We start from the raw sequence: 15,286 nt of genomic DNA, 5'->3' as shown, positions 1-15,286 counted from the left end.
CAGTCTGAGCTCCCTTCCCTGAGCGCCCATCTGGGCCACGCATTGGACCCTGGGGCAGGAAAATCGGAAGCAAGCAAAAGCAAGGCTGCAAATTTCTGGGGGCCTCCCCAGCCTGGAAGTGCGGGCTGCGCACGGAGGATGGAACCGGCAGAGGAGGTGAGGTGAGGTCTAGGCGGCCCACCCAGGGGTCCACTGAGCACTGGAGCCTCACAGACCAGGGCATGTGCAGCAGGTTGGGAGCGGAAGCAGATGTGGGCTGCGGAGAAGGAAGGTGAGCCACGGAAATCCTGGGGGGGGGGGGAGCATACACTGCTGCCTCGTGGTGGCCTGCCTGGCGGGGCCCTTGCGGCTGGTGGGGCTGTGGGTGGGAGCTGGGGCTTGTCTCCCTCCCTCCCTTTTACTCTAGGGGACACTGTTTGGGAATCAGGGTGTCTGGGCTCCAGATTCTTCTCTCCCCAAACATAAATCACAAGTGATTTCATTAAAGGCACCTCCTGCTGGGGTTGTTGGCTCATAATTCCTCTCTGATTAACCCCCACTACCCCGGCAACTTTATAGGCCAAGAATGGGAGGGGCGAGGGGGAGGGGAAAGGGGGGGAATCCCAGGCGGTGATGGATGCCTCTGTCAGCCCAGCTCGTATTTATTAATAGTCTTAATACGGGAAGCAATAAAGGAAGAGAGGGATTCTATTAATTAAATCATTGTTATAATTAACTTTCATTAAAGGAGATCAATAAAGAGGAGTTGAGATGGCGAGAGGAGAGATCCATTATCTCTAATTTCCTTGGAAGGAATTCAGGGAAGGAGACGGGTTGCTAGGAGACAGCGACAGGAGGGAGGAGGAAGGATGTGACATGTCATCCAGGTGGGGGGTGGACAGGGGGCTCCAGGTGGACGGGAAGGGGGCGGGGCGGGGTGGACAACAGGGGTCCCGGGGGAGCAGAGGGAAGCAGAGCGGGGGAGCTCCCTGAGGCGCAAGTGCCGGGGGCTGGCACGCTGGTGGCTGTGCCGGAAGCCCTGGCTGAGCACGCAGGCCCTCCACACACGCTTTACGACGTCGGGTGTCTGTCTGCGGGAGGCTGGTTAGAGTGGATGGATGTGTTTTCGTGACTGTGGGGTCACAGTGTGCATGTGGCTTTGGAGGACGGGAGGCATATCGAGCGGGCTTTGGAGGGGCAGGGGATGAAGGCACCTCAGAAGTGGCTGCTCCCAGGCGTGCACCCTGGAGGGGATAAGGCCCGTCTGGGCCCAGGGGACAGTGGGGCTGCGGCGAGAGAAGGTCTGAGCCGGGACCCTGACTTCCAAGGTGTGCACCTGGTTCCTGAACCCCGAGTCCGCATGAAAGCTAAACCCCAGTGGAGGCCCTCCAGTCGGCTCCGCCTCACCAAACCCGCCCAAGCCGACCTCCCCCTGGGGCCAGGCGCCTCCCTGCCCTGTCAGCCTGTGGTGCAGGCCCAGCGGGCATGCGCTGGGGAAACACAGGCCGCCCTGGCCCCTGCCCCCATCAGCGTCTGAGAGCCCGGTATCTGGGTGGCCTTGGCCTCGGCAGACCTCCTGATAAGAACACATTTTATTAGAATAGTTATACATATCATATAAATATATTTGTCTAAACTACAGGCAGAAGAGAGAATATTGAAGGAAGCTCTTATTGCTGTGGGGGCCTGGAGAGGGAGGAGGGGCTGGGAAAGTAGGGTACCTGGGCCCAGTGTGCCCCCATCCCTCACAGAAGGCACAAGTGCGTCGTTTCTGTTCCCGTGAGGACACTGGGGGCAGGGCAGGGAGGGCAGGAGGCAAGAGTGCAGAAAACCTCAAAAATACAAAAGATCCCTCCAAACTTAATATCTCATGGTATGGGAAAGAGCGCTGGGGTGTGGAAGGCAAGGGGGCGCAGAAAGAACCAATGAAGCTCAACTGAAAGAGGCCTGCAGCGCCGGAAGCCCACGGCTTCCTCAAGCAGGCTCCAGAGAAGTCAAGTAAACAAACACAGTAAGAGGGGGTGGGCGCCCCGACTGGCGTTGGGGCCTTGAGGGGAGTGTGAGGTGAGTGCTCGAGTGTGTGTGTGTGCGGGGCGGTGTGTGGTGGCTGGTCCGAGTGAAGGAGCGACCGGGGCTGGGAGAGGGTTTTCCTATCCCCTTTGGGAAGGCCTCCTCCATCCTCGTTCCTCCAAAACCGCGTTTAGGGGGTACATTCAGCCACTACTTCCAAAAGGGGTCCCCGCCTGCTCAGAAGGGCCTGGTAGGCAGCATGGGGTCGACAGCGTGGGAGAACGGGGACCTGGGGATGGTCCTCGGGAGCGCTGTCCTGGGCCTGGGTGACGCAGGTGGGCCCGAGCCCCGCGCTGTGCTGCGCGTGAGTGTGAGTGTGTGCGCGTGTGTGCGTGTACGAGGGGGTGCACTCATTCAAAGGCAAAGGGGTCCTGGGTGCTGAAAAAGAAGTGTGCGTCCATGTGTTCCTCCAGGGTGTCCTTATCGCTCTCCACGGGGAAGCGCTCCTTGCAAATAGGGCACTCCTTCCAGGGGGGCGTGGCGGGCCCGCCAGTGCTGGCCTCGGACAGGGCACCCGCTGCAAAGCCACTGGCGAGAGACGGGCGGGGTGGCGCGTCAGCGTGTCAGCGTGTGGGAGGCCCGTCTGCCTCCCAGGGAGAGGGCCCTGCGGGGCTCCGGCGGGGCCCCCAGGGACGCAGTGCCCTGCAGCAGCCCAGCGTCTCAGGCCTCAGAGCCTCTCCCTCCACCCTGGAAGCCCAGTGGCATGGGCCTCTGCTGTAGCTGCTGGGCTGCAGGGCAGCGCCCAACCCCCAACCGCCTGCTCGCCTCCCTCCATCTCCGTCTGCTGCCTAATGAGGCTGAAAATGAGTCTGACATCGCCCTTCATCTTCCTGCTCCAGCCAAGAGGGATGACTGCTCCGCCTGTCCCTGCCCTGAGCCTCTCACGTCCAGGCAAGATGGGGGCTAGTGATGGAATCGCTCTTCACCTGCCTTCCCTCCTGGCCTGGGAGGGTGAAGGGAGAGGGGCTGTCTGATCCTTAAAGCCTGCACCCTCGAAGCCTCTCTGCCCAGAAGGCCCCTCACAAGTGAGGCTGGCAGATGGATGCAGGTCCCAGGTCTGTGGTGCTGTCCCCGGGGACCTTGGTCACTCCCTTCCTCCCTTGAGGGAGCTTAGGTACCTACCTGGTGGCTGGGGAAGGGGAAGGGGCAGGTGAGAGGGGATGCAGGGCAATTTGGGCTCCACGGAGGATGGTGCTAGAACAACACAGAAGCCAGTTACAGGCAGGGCCTCTGAGCGCGCAGGCGCAGTGACCAGACGGGGAAGGGCCACCTGGGCAGCCGGGCTCTGCAGGGTCGCCACACCTACACCTCTTCTTGGCTGGGACCAAGGGGGGGCTGGGGGGCCCTCTGGGGTCCTCCCGCCAGCCTCCAGTGCACCCCCTGGCGCTCACCTGGCCATGTCGTAGAAGGCGCTGCCCAGCTCCGGAAGCAGCAGGTTGGCCTCCTCGCCCCCACTCTGCACAGCCGCCATCAGCACTGACTTCTCATCTTCAGCCTCCTGGGCACCAGAGAGACAGGGCTGGGGCCTGGGCTGCTACCCCAAGTGGGGGAGCAGCACACTGGCAGGTGGGGGAAGAGTAAGCTAGCCGGCCGGCGGGCAGAGGGCTGTAGTGGGCGTGAAGCAGGAGCCCAGTGCCGATGGGGATGGCAGGGAACGGCTGGGGGCAGGGCCAGAAGCAACGAGGCTGCTGTGGCAGGCTGGGTTTCGGGGTACGCCACTGACAGGAGGCTCTGAAGAGAGGGCCTTGAAAAGAGGCTGAGCCCCGCTCTCCTCCCAGATGACAGGGCACCGCTGGCCCAGATCGCCTGCTCTGGAGGCTGGGCCGGCCGGGTTTAGCCCTTCTGCCTGTCACCTCTTCCCCGTGCCTGCACCACCCCTTCACCGCTCACCGAGTCAGAGCTGCTGTCCTCAGCTGGCCCTGAGAGGTGGGGAGCAATGGGAGCCGGCTGGCTGATGACAACGAGGGGAGAAGCCTCTCGTGGCCCAGCGGGAGAGGAGCCCGGCTCCCCGCGCTCACACAGGCCATAGGGCGGGAGCCTCATGTCTTCGGGACACTCGTCCTCCGAGTCTGTCAGAGCAGCCGGGCAGCCTGTAGGCGAGGGCGGGGAGGGAGGAGGAAGGCTGTGTCGCTGAGGGGGGCTGCAACTCGGTCCCTCCAGATGAGGGGCGCAAACACCCAACAGGGGCCAGGGCCTGGGACAAGGCAAGACAGCTGGAAGGCAGCTCCCAGAGGAGTCAGGGGGGGCTTTCCCCAGCGGGGCGGGGGGAGCGAGGCATCCCGAGGAGGGGGTATACAGACTCAGGCCGGCAGTGGCCTCCTCGTCCTCCGTGGCAGTGTCCTCATTCCACTTCTCGTCCGCCACCTTCTCCAGGCGGGCCTCCAGCTTCCTCATGTACTCTAGCAGTTCCTGGGGGTGGCAGGAAAGGGGGGCCAGAGGTTGGGGAAGTGCCAGGCCTGCACCCGAGACACACCCTGAGGCCTCAGGATTGGATGCCCGTCCAGCAGGGTCTACGGCAGACCGTTTCTCCCAGGAGAGGCGCCTTCACCCCGCAGCCCTCCCTTCTCCTACCCAGTGAGCTAACGGTCCCGCTTTTAGCCTCTGGGGCCTCTTAGAGATGCCAGTTTCCAGGGCAAGAGACGACAGGAAGTTTCAAAGTTTCTAGCTGTCAAGTCCTCACGCTGGCCTCGGGAGCCTGCGCGGAGGGTTCTCACCTGCTTCTCCTCCTGCAGCCGCTCCTTCTCCTTCTGGAGCACGCGCAGGGCGGAGCGGAGCTCTGTCAGCTCCCGCTTACTCTCGGACAGCTGCACCTGAGGGAAAGGGCTGGATGCCACGTGGAGCCTGGAATGTGCCGCTAAGAACCTGGACTCCAGGGCCTGGGCCCAGCAATCTGAGCCACGCGCCCCATTCTTGCTCTGACGCACACAGACGCCCCGACACTCTTCTTCCCTGAGTCTCGTCTTGGCCACGGGAAGCGGTCACCTGAGTCCTAGTGTCTGCCTCGAGGGCAGACCGGGGTGATGGACACTGGCTGGCTAGATCAGGGCTCTCTACACGTCCCTCGGCCCACACCGGCAGAGTACGCGCTGAGCAGAAGGGACACTGCAGCTTCACACCAACCGGGGCTGCAGGCGCGCAAGAGGCGTGCTGCCTGCGGGGAGCAGCCGCCAGCACGCTGGCCCGCTCAGACGCACCGTCTCCCCTGGGGCAGGACACGGGGGCGCTGGGCCTCACCAAACTGGAGTCCTTTTCCCGAGCCAGCTCGGCCTTGAGCACTTGGCTCTGGGTCCTCTCCTCCTGAACCCCCTTTTCCAGCCGCAGGATCTCTGCACTCAGCTTCAGGATCTTGTCCTTCTCTGCCTAGGAGACGATGAGAAGGAAAGTGGGGAGCGAAGCCAAGGGGGAGGGTGACCCTGGCGGGGGGGCCATGTGTGTCCCTCCCGTGTGGAACTCAATTTTGGGGCAACTTCCCCTCTTGCCTTCCTCATTCCCTCTCCCCACCCCATGGAAGGGAAAAGACAAGGCGCCCAGCTGACTGGCTGACGGGGAATGGGCCTCGTGGCAGGTGGCAGGGCCTGGCGCCCAGGATGGTAACCAAGGATGAGGCGATGGCCATCAGGACAGGGACGCGGCCTAGGGAGGGTCACATCTGACAGGGACAGGCCCCTCCCCGCCCCGCAGATCTCCCTCTCCTCTCCCTCTCCTTTCAGGGGAAGGGCCCACACAGAGAGGGGAGTGGCCAGGGCTGTCGGGGCGTCCACCCCTTTACCTCCACACTCTGCAGCAGCCCAGCCCGCTCCTTGCTCCACTGGCTTTTTTCCTCCTTCAAGTGCAGACTGAGTTCGGCCAGCCGGCCGCTGACTCCTGCCACTTCCAGGCGGCTGCGGTGCAGCTCGGCCATGGTGCGGTCCCGTGCGCCCGCAGCGCTGGCCAGCTCCTCCCCGAGGAGGGCGGCTTTCTGCTGGCTCGAGGCTGCCAGCTCCTGGGCCCCGCGCAGCTGCTCCTTCAGGGGTTCCAGCTCCGCCTCAGGTGCAAAGAGGAGATCAGGGTCCCGGTGAAACATTCGTGAGCCAGCAGGGAACTACGCTCCCTGCTCTCCCCACACGGCTGGACTCGGGCTCCAGTTGCTTATCCTTTAGCCATGTGTCCCCTTCTCGCTGGCCCCCCAGACCCGCCACTACTACTCCTTGGAACTGTCCCCTTCCCGCTGCCTAGGGGCTCTCACTCACCAGCCGCTGCTGGGTCTGACTTAGGGTGTCCTTCATCTGGGTCACTTTGTCCTTCAGCCGCTGTGCCTGAGCGCTTTGCTCCTCCTGCCGGCCCTTGGCCTCCTGCAGTTCCAGATTCAAGCGCAGGTTCTCCTGTTGCACCGTTTGGAGCTCAACCTGAGGGAGGTGAAGACATATAGGGAAAGGGAGCATGCATCTGGGGTGGCCGAGGTGAACCATCAAGAGGGGAGAGGTCAAGTACAATTCTCAGGTTTCACACCCACTCAAGCCACCAGCCCTTCCTCGGTTCTCTCCCCACTGAACATCTAAGTGTCCAGCTCCAGACAGCGGTCTCCAGCATGGGCACGGCCCACGCCTGCTTCCCTACGTTCCTCTCACAGCCAAGCTCACTCTGGATTTCCAATCAGCCATCCTGCACCCCATTCCGCTCTGGCCTCTTCTACTTCTTTACCCATGACCCCCGCCACTGTCCATATGCCTCAGGCTGATACTTGGTACCAGGCCCAAGGTCCACAGAAAAATCTACTGCTTCCCCAACTTCTTCATCCTCCACCTTGTTCACAATCATTTTGTCTTTTCTCTCTTCTATTATTGTCACAACCACGTTAGCTCACGCTGGTCGTTTCTTGCCTGGACGAATGGATGATCTTATAAGCAGCTCATTTTCCACAGCAGGTCACGCTAGTTTTCCTGAAGTGCAGCTCTGTAAGTCCAGGTCGCTCACTTGAAAACCATTGGCACCCCTCACTGCTACAGACTAAAGACGAAGGTCAAGGTGTGCGTAAATCTGATGCGGCCTTGAAACTGCTCCCGTCATGTTCAACTGCCCGGAGTCTGCACTTCACGCCTCTGTCATGCCTTGTGCTATTCCTGGAACAGGCTCTCTTCGTCTCTGTCAAGTTCTACCTACTTTTTACTGCTGAGCAGGTGGCTTTTGAGCAGTCTTCCCCAGGTCATTTCGAAGAAGCAAATACTAGATCTGAACTTCTTCTACATTACTAAAGATTGTATTGAACATTGGCGATCACCAATTCATCGACTTGTGTCCCAGTAATTCATTTTTGTACAAACCTCAGAAAAAAGTTTCTGTTGTATTTTCTACTGAATTGAAGAGCTAACTGTGGATTACAAGGTGGACAGTGTCAAAATCTTCACGTGCACCCACTTGTGTGACTCAGACAAACAAGCAGAAATACATTAGCTGAGTCCTCCATAACTCCCAACCTCTAGGTGTGATGCTCATCAATGTGACCTAATCGACTTCATCATATTATAAGTAATGTCACCCATTTGGATTTCTAAAAATAAACTTATCTAAAAATTACATGATGAAATATTACTTTTAGCGATTCAGTGAGGTTCCATTAAGATGCAGAAGCTCAGAGCGGGGCCTCCTGGTGGTGCAGCGGGCTAAAGAGCAGCACCATGAAGCTATCGCAGCCACGGCAGCGCGAGTTCAGTCGGCAGCCCCCTCCTGACCCCGCTGCTCCCTCAGCAGTGTCCATCTGCCTGTCTGCTCCCCACGCTGTCTCTGATATATCCTCGCACTCCCTGCACCTCTGGCCTGTACCCCAGTTCTGTATACATAAATAAACATTAAAAAAAAAAAAAACTTCAGCGGGGGCAAGGAGGAAAGGGTTCTACTGCTTGAGTCTGAAAATACGTGGCCCCTTTAAGCCTTCCCGTCGTCCCTGCCAAGAAGTGCTTCCGCCTACCTCAGTGAAGCAACAGAATGTCGACTCTACCCTGGTGACACCAGTCTTCTCTGACTACTCCCGACTGGGCGTTCGCCTTGCTCCCCAGGACGCGCACGCGCCCTCTTGCACCTGCGGGCCCTGCGGTGCCAGCGCTGGCGTGGGCGCAGCAACACCCAAGGACGCCGGGAGAGCAGCGTCTCCGAGCCCCCACCTCGTTCTGCTCCTTGTCCGCTTGCACCTCCTTTAGCTGCCCCAGGAGCTTTTCCTGTTCCCGCGTCAGCACCTTCACCGTGTCTCTCACCCTGGGAGTAGAGGATGGAATGTCAGACACTGCCCTGGTCATCAGAGAGGGAATAAAGGCTGAGGCGTGTGTCCTGAGCTGTCCCCGGTGAGCAGGGTCTAGGCTTCCTTTTCACGGCAGTAAACCCGAAATCACCCTCTCTCACCTTGCCCAGACTATTCTACCTAGTCCCTTCTTCCAAATCCTCCCTCAGTAGCTCCTGCTTGGCCTTGGGTCACAGTAAATGGTAACTGTGGCTGTTTCTGAGGGGGAGGAATACAGGGTAGGGTTAGGGAAGATGGCAGAGAGGCAAAGAAAGCTATCCCAGTAGCTGGAATGGCCTCAAAGAAGTTGAGAAGGGAGAGAGAAATCACATGAGCGAGAAAGCAGGCCTGCGTCTTGAAGCAGGAGGGGGAGTGGGGGCCCGCACAGAGGAGGGAGCAGTGGGGGAGCAGGCCTCTGCACCTGTCCAGCTCCACCTCCTTCGCCAGCACTTTCTCACTGATGGTCTGGATGTCGTCCTCCAGCTCCAGGATGCGCGCTGCGTGGTCTCCCTGCTGCTGGCTGAGGACGTCCCTCTCTTCGGTGAGCTCCCCATGGGACCGGGAAAGCCCCTGGAAGGAAGGTTCCCCAGAAGAGGAGACATGCTGGCACCCCCCTCCCAACGGTGGAGTAAAGGCTTAGGAGGAGCAGACCAGGGCTGCCCCCACCCTGTCACTCTCCTTGAAAAAGAGGCTTCAGGGAACATTCCCTTGCCAGGGAATGCAGCCACCTCACCAGACTCTAGCCGTTTGGTCTCAAAGAACTGAGTCTTAAAACACATTTGGGATGTGTCTCCTGTCCTGTCAAATTTAATGTTACTTGTGACCCCCTTAAACCTAGTTCTTTGATGCCAGACCATCTTAAAAGCCCACGAACGCCTCACTTTTGAAACCCTCTCCACTGGGTTCAGTCATTTTGGACTCTGGCAGAGCAGCTGGCTCAAGTCCCTCCCTGGCCAGAGCCCCACCTTGTACTGCTCCACCAGCTCCGCGTGCTCCTGCCGGGTGCTTGCCAGAACCTTCTCGAGCTCCCGTACTTGGCTCCTCAGCTCCGTCACCTGCTCCTCCAGCTGAAGCTTCAGCTGCATCAGGTCATTCCTCTCTTGCTGGCTCTCATCCAGCTGGTTCTATGGGCAGGATGAGAAGGGAGTGCCTGAGGAGGGTCTACACCATGGTCCCGTCCCCATCACTCTGCAGATGCCTTGTGGGGTTGGGAAGCTGCGTCAGCACTGGTTCTAAAGAGGAGGGTTAGCGGGAAGCGTGGTGCGCTACTCAAAGCTGCCCTGCGCCCCTCAGGGCCCCGCTTGCTCACCTTTCCCCACCCTAGGCCAGGCGCCTTCTCACCCTGCAACTGCAAGAATCCCTGATCTGGAAGAAGTCTCTGTCAATCCACATGGATGAACAGGATGACAGGATGTCTCCCCCAGGTTCACGCTATCTGTCCCTGAGTCAGACAGATGTGGCCTTCAATCTCCAGAATGACTTTTACCAGCTGTGTGACTGAACAAGTTGCTGTGAACAAGACTGAATCTCTGTCCGCTCTGTAAGGAGACCTCTTAGGCTGGTTTACTGTAAGATAACTGCAGCGATAACGAACGTTCAAAGGAACACAGGAGCCTACCTCTCCCTGACTGGTGTCAGAGAAACGCCTTTCTCCTATCCCAGTGCGGAGGCCATGTGCTGAGAGGGCTGAGAGGGCTGAGAGGGCTGAGAGGGCTGAGAGGGCTGAGAGGGCTGAGAGGGCTGAGGGCAGGCGCTGTCTCCACCTTCTGAGCCTTCCTCAGGCCCGCCCGCCAGTCTGGGAAGCCCTTCCTCCCGACCTGGGCCTGGACCTCACCTTCCTTCAGGAAGGCTCCTTGCTAACATCTGCCACCACTCCCTAATTCTTCTCTGTGTGGTCTATGTGTCATAACAGAAAAACAGTACAGGGCACGTAGATAATACAAAATTCTAGTAGTTAAAAAAGTAATAAAAAACAGTGAAATTAATTCTAACAGTAGTTTATCGAATTCAGCCTATCCAAAAAACGATCCCTTCAACGTGTAACCAGTGTAAAATCACAGAGTTCTTTTTACATACTTTTTGTTAGTATTAAGTCTTCAAAGTCCAGGGTGTCTTTTATTCACAAAATACACTCCGACTTCAAGGCCGCACGTGGCCAGCACCGCCAGGCACGGAGGCAAGGCGGCGGCCCACGGACCCTCGCGCTCCTCCCTTGTCCTGGACGTGGTCTCCCCTCCCCTTCCTTTGCAGGGTCCTTCCCTGCAGTGGCCTCCCTTTGCCCTCTGGACCTTTCCTTAGGGCCTAGGGCACTAGCCCTTGGAGAAGGCAGGTTCCATGGGGTCTCATGAGTTATGCCGGCCTGTGGGTGCCCTGCTTTCCTGCCTCCATCGCCTTGTCTGTCCACGGCAGACTGAGATTTCCCAGGCCAGATTCTGAAGCTCCTAGCAAGGTCTTCAGTTGAGACTATAGCGAGGAGGGCGCGAAGTGGGTGAGGCCGCTGTGAAGCAGGCCTCCTTCTCCCCCCAGGGCGGCCCGTCCCAGCTCTCACCTGCAGCACGGTGGCCTTGGGGACAACGAGCAGGATGTCAGAGCCACCGTCAGTCTCTTCCAGTGTCACCAGCTCGTCCATGGGTCTCGGCTCTCGGAACTGGAAAGGGGGGCTCTGTCCGCAGACACGGCCCTGGCGGCTCACATACCTGAACTGGTAGAGCTGGGCTCCCGGCTTGGGCAGGTAGCTGGCTGCGGGAGGGGGAAGCAGACCCAGGATCCCAACATGGTCCCCGGGCTCCCAAGAAGTCCTTCCCCTTGGACTGTCTTTTCTCCGCTACCTTCGGCTCCAGGCCCTCGCTCCCACATATGGTTCCACGTTCTGTGTGGTCTCTTCCCCACCTCCCAAAGGCTAGTTCTGCTCCCTGGAGTGCTCCTCTCCCTCCTTCCTGCCTAGCATTCGCCTTCTCTTTCCTGAACCGACCCTCCTCCTCAGTCATCACCACCACGCCGGCGGCCATTCAGTCAATATCCACCATGGGCCAGATAAAGTGCTAACAGCGTTGCCTCTATCATTTGGAACCCCCATATTCTAACCTATAAGTCAGGCACCCCCTTTTACTGTTAAGATAACAGAGACAGGGTCAGTAATTAACTCAAGGTCGAACAGCTTGAATTTATGTTGAGAATCAAACCCAGGTCTTTCCCAATCTAACAGCCAACTTCTTGACATAGGATGCCCTTTTCCTTTCCTATTCCTCACGTCCGTAAGAGGAGCCCTCCTTTCAGCAGGAGGTAGGCCTAACTGTCGGTAACAAGTCCTTCCATCCCTAAAGCTGACTCTGGGATAATCCCATCACCGGATGTTACGTATTTTGCTTGGCTGCACTCACGTTCCCTTGTCCTCTGAGCCCGACTTTCATTTCTCTGGGCCTAGTATCTCCCGAAGACCTACCCCTCCTGGTTTTCCAGCCTCCATACCTTGGAACTGGACACTGGCGTGGACAGGGGAGCCATCAGCTGTATTCTCAGGCACTGAAGACCACACAAAGGTGTGGTAATCCCGAACACAGGCAGCCTCCACCTGTGAAAGCCCAAGGTGGGAGATGGGGATGGCGATGGAGCCATCCGCTGTGGTGGTTCAAGTGGGGAGGGGAGTGGGTGGAGAAGTGGTGGCAAGAGAAAACAGGAAAATGTGGGGTACTAATGTGTCAGGAGAGAGCAAGGCTGAGACAGGAAGAAGATGAGCTTTGCTTAGCGAGGTGGCCTTTGTCCCAGTCAAGAGGCTGAGAATTTGGGCCCTCCTGGGGCGTAAGGGATTAAAGCGCAGCATTATGAAGCTGTCCGCAGCCACTGCAGGACGAGTTCGATCCCAGCCAGGGAGTGCAGCAGATCCCTCCTGACCAGCGCTGCTACTCTCAGCAGTATATTTCAGTGGATCTGCCAGTTCTGCACCCCCACTCTGTCTCTGGTGAATCCTCACACCTCCCTGCACCTCTGGCCTGTGCCCCTTCTGTATGCATAAGTAAATAAATCTTTAGAAAAAAGAAAAAAAACCAACTAGGCAGAGCATTCAAGAACCTAGTCATTCCTCTTGTTCCAGCTATCCCAGAGCCCATGTGCCTGAACAAAACGAGGTTGCGGGGATACCTTGAAGATGCCAATCCAGTCGCTAGCACTGGGCACGGTGCCTGGGGGGAGGGTGTAGTGACATTCCACCTTGGTGTTGGGGATGTAAGTCCGTGCTACATTCAGAAAGGTGACTCCACCTCGGGATGGTGCCCGGCTCAGCGATGATTCTTCCATCCTGCTCTCCAGAGACCTGCCTTCCTGTGAAACAAAGGGTTGGCAGGCTCACGTCTGTCCACTCCATCTCCACCTCGTGTCCCCCCATGTCCTCCCCAGCCCCAGTCCCTGCAGCCACTGCACCTGGGGATGAAGGCCCGCCTGGTTTTCAGGCCCTCAAGGTCCCAGGAACCTTTAGAGGTGTCACTCTCAGTCCCCAGGACATTAGTCGGCCTCTGAGGCAGCCCCACCCTGTCCCACACTGTACTTTTTCTGAGTCATACACTCTTCCTACAGATCAGAGCTCTAATTCCTACTGCCGCCTCACTGCCCCATTAACCAAGTCTCAGCCCCCGAGCCTCTGATCGCTTCACTCCTTCCTTTCCATCTCAATGTTTCTGAGCATCTCCCCATCCCATCCACTACCTCCTCTGGCTTTGAATTCAAAACCCAGCTGAATGTGGCGCCCCTCCCCCTCAATCTGAGCAGTTCTACCTGCCCACTCCTGAGCTTGCTGACCCTGGGATGACTTATGACACCTGAGTCTTCAGAGCAGGAAAACGGCCGGGGGGACCCACAACCCAATATGGGGGTGTCCTCACAAGTTGTCCTCGCCCCTCTCTGAGCTGTCTCTCCCATGAATAATCAAAAAGCTTCCATTCTCAACTGAGAAAAAGGGAAAGGGAGGCCATAAGGAAAGACAGGTTCTGTCCTCAACTTCATTACTCCAGAGAGTCAAGAATTCTGGAGGCGGCTGCTCCAAGGGTGGAGTGAACACTCAGCAGGAACGTGGTGGTGTGGGGAGATGGAATGCGGGGGCCTGGAGCCAGGAAAGCCCCACCCCTGGGCAGGGTAGAGACTGGACAGTGGGAAGGGAGGGGCCCTAGAGGGGAAATGTGCATACATTATAGTATTACATTATATAATATATAATGTTGAGAGGAGAGTTCAAAAAAAGAAACAACACTCTTCTCTTGGGGTCTTGTTTGGGGTCTTGTCTTGTTTGCAGCAGACTCAGCAACCAACTGCTCCAACTACGTGAACCCAGCTCTAGCATCCGCTCCCCATTCTCTCTCTCTCAGGTTATGCTCAAGTCAAGTGCTTGTTCTCCCACCAGCCTGGACTAGTAACTGGAGACACGTGGTAAGATGGAATTTAGAGGAAGAGGTGTTCCAGGGGAGATGGGGAGTTGATAGGAAATGTGGGGGTGGTGTGAGAAAGCAATGTAGCCAACAACCCACCCCAGGGCTGTGAGCCCCCTAATCTCCAGCCGGTGTCAGGGGCAGCGGACAGCGTCCATCAGCCGTGACTGCTAGTCATGTTCACTCTCCCAGACTCCCAAACCCAGATCAGGCTGAAGTTGGGGGGTGGGGACGACTTTAAAACAGAAACTCAGGAGAGAAGAGGCACCAACTCCAGAAAGGAGACAATGCCTCCCCAAACAGACTGAAACGGGGTGAAGCAATTTCTCTGGGTTTTTATCTCTCAAAAATCCCTCTTTAATAAACCACAATCCATGTTTTCTCCGAAGACAATTCCGGCTTTGTAGGGAGGAGATGGATTGTCCCTAGACATCTGAGGTTGGGGAACGCCGAATACTGCCCACCAGTAAAAGTCCCAACAGCTGGAAACATTTCCCGGGCCCAAAGCAAAGCTCCGGGCACCCAAAGTGTATGTGTGCAGCCCCAGGGGGCGCGGGCCCCACTCCCCATCCACAGGACGCTGGAGTCCCAGGCAGGCACTCTCCAACTTGGAAGGTCTCTGTCCCCAGGGGTTCAGCGCAGGAAAGGCCTTTGTACTGGCCAGGACGGGAGCAGTAAGGGGGACGGAAGGTTTGTGGGGTTCAAGTGTTGCCTGAGAGGCAACAAGCAACGATCCATTCTCCCCCAACTCACTAGGGGTCTCCAGCTTCACAGAGAAGGGTCGACAGGCCGATGAGGGCAGCGAGCGGGCACCCCCTGGTCTGGGCCCCCGGAGAGAAGAACTCCCCAAACAGTGGGGCGCTTCTTCAGTAAAGCCAGCGTTAAACCCAAGCGGCCCTCATACCTCTCCTACAGTTTCCTTAGACTACCCTTTCAACGGTCTGGAAAGGGGGGTGGCCCGCCACATAAAATCGCCCCCAAATTAGGCCAAGTTTCTTACCCCACAGACGGATCAGCTGTTCCCTCACCTTTCACCAACAACAAAAACAGCACTCCGACTCTGCGAGGGGAGGGAGAAGAGTGGACGCGAGGGCTTCTGGGCCTGTAGTTCCTCGGCGCCCTTTGACGGCGGCTCGGCTCGGACCTGAACTACATGTCCCAGGAAGCTTTGCGCAAGGAGGGCGGAGAGGAGGCTGGCCTTGGTGGCGGCCTCTCTACTGCATCCTGGGAGTTGTAGTTCTGCCTCTGATGATCGTGAACGAGGGTGTGGCTGCCAAAAGACTTCACAGCCCATGATTCCTTAGGAGGGGGCCGGCTATATTAATGGTGACTGGGGTTTGTAACGTGCGTGGTTGGGGGGTGGGGAGGAGTTACGACTCTAACGCCTTCAGCGTAGTACTTTGCTGGGGTGACGTGTTCGGGTGCGTTCTCCTGTTTACTTTTCAAGACCCATGTGTTCGGTGGTGTTGTCATTCACGCGTTACAGACGAAGAAACTAAACCCCAAAACGGTTGAGGGTCCGGTTTTCAGGGGCAGAGCTAGGAGGGCCGCGCTAGTCCCAGCGCAGTGCCCC

General features: G+C 57.9%; 1 protein-coding gene across 2 annotated transcripts; it reads right to left on the bottom strand.

Annotated features, from left to right (window-relative positions):
• Positions 1 to 1,556: 1,556 nt before the first annotated feature.
• On the bottom strand, positions 1,557 to 14,830 carry CALCOCO1 (calcium binding and coiled-coil domain 1). Of its 2 annotated transcripts, XM_004692683.2 has the most exons (15): positions 14,714 to 14,830; positions 12,437 to 12,616; positions 11,768 to 11,870; positions 10,848 to 11,038; positions 9,265 to 9,423; positions 8,721 to 8,869; positions 8,187 to 8,277; positions 6,279 to 6,434; positions 5,819 to 6,073; positions 5,284 to 5,409; positions 4,764 to 4,859; positions 4,350 to 4,458; positions 3,940 to 4,139; positions 3,441 to 3,547; positions 1,557 to 2,577 (listed from the first exon to the last, which is right to left on the bottom strand). In XM_004692683.2, exons 2-15 carry the CDS (start codon positions 12,590 to 12,592, stop codon positions 2,400 to 2,402), a joined length of 2,076 nt encoding a protein of 691 aa, XP_004692740.1. In that variant the 5' UTR covers positions 12,593 to 12,616; positions 14,714 to 14,830; the 3' UTR covers positions 1,557 to 2,399. The 2 variants fall into 2 exon arrangements, with proteins under 2 accessions (XP_004692740.1, XP_012587967.1); XM_012732513.1 differs by having other exon boundaries at positions 3,940 to 4,458; positions 14,714 to 14,815.
• Positions 14,831 to 15,286: the final 456 nt, after the last annotated feature.

Source organism: Condylura cristata, unplaced genomic scaffold (assembly GCF_000260355.1).
Source record: "Condylura cristata isolate star-nosed mole 26May11 unplaced genomic scaffold, ConCri1.0 scaffold00034, whole genome shotgun sequence".
Lineage (NCBI taxonomy): Eukaryota > Metazoa > Chordata > Mammalia > Eulipotyphla > Talpidae > Condylura > Condylura cristata.
Note: the sequence above shows the minus strand (reverse complement) of the source record. Positions and strands in the feature narration are given on the sequence as shown.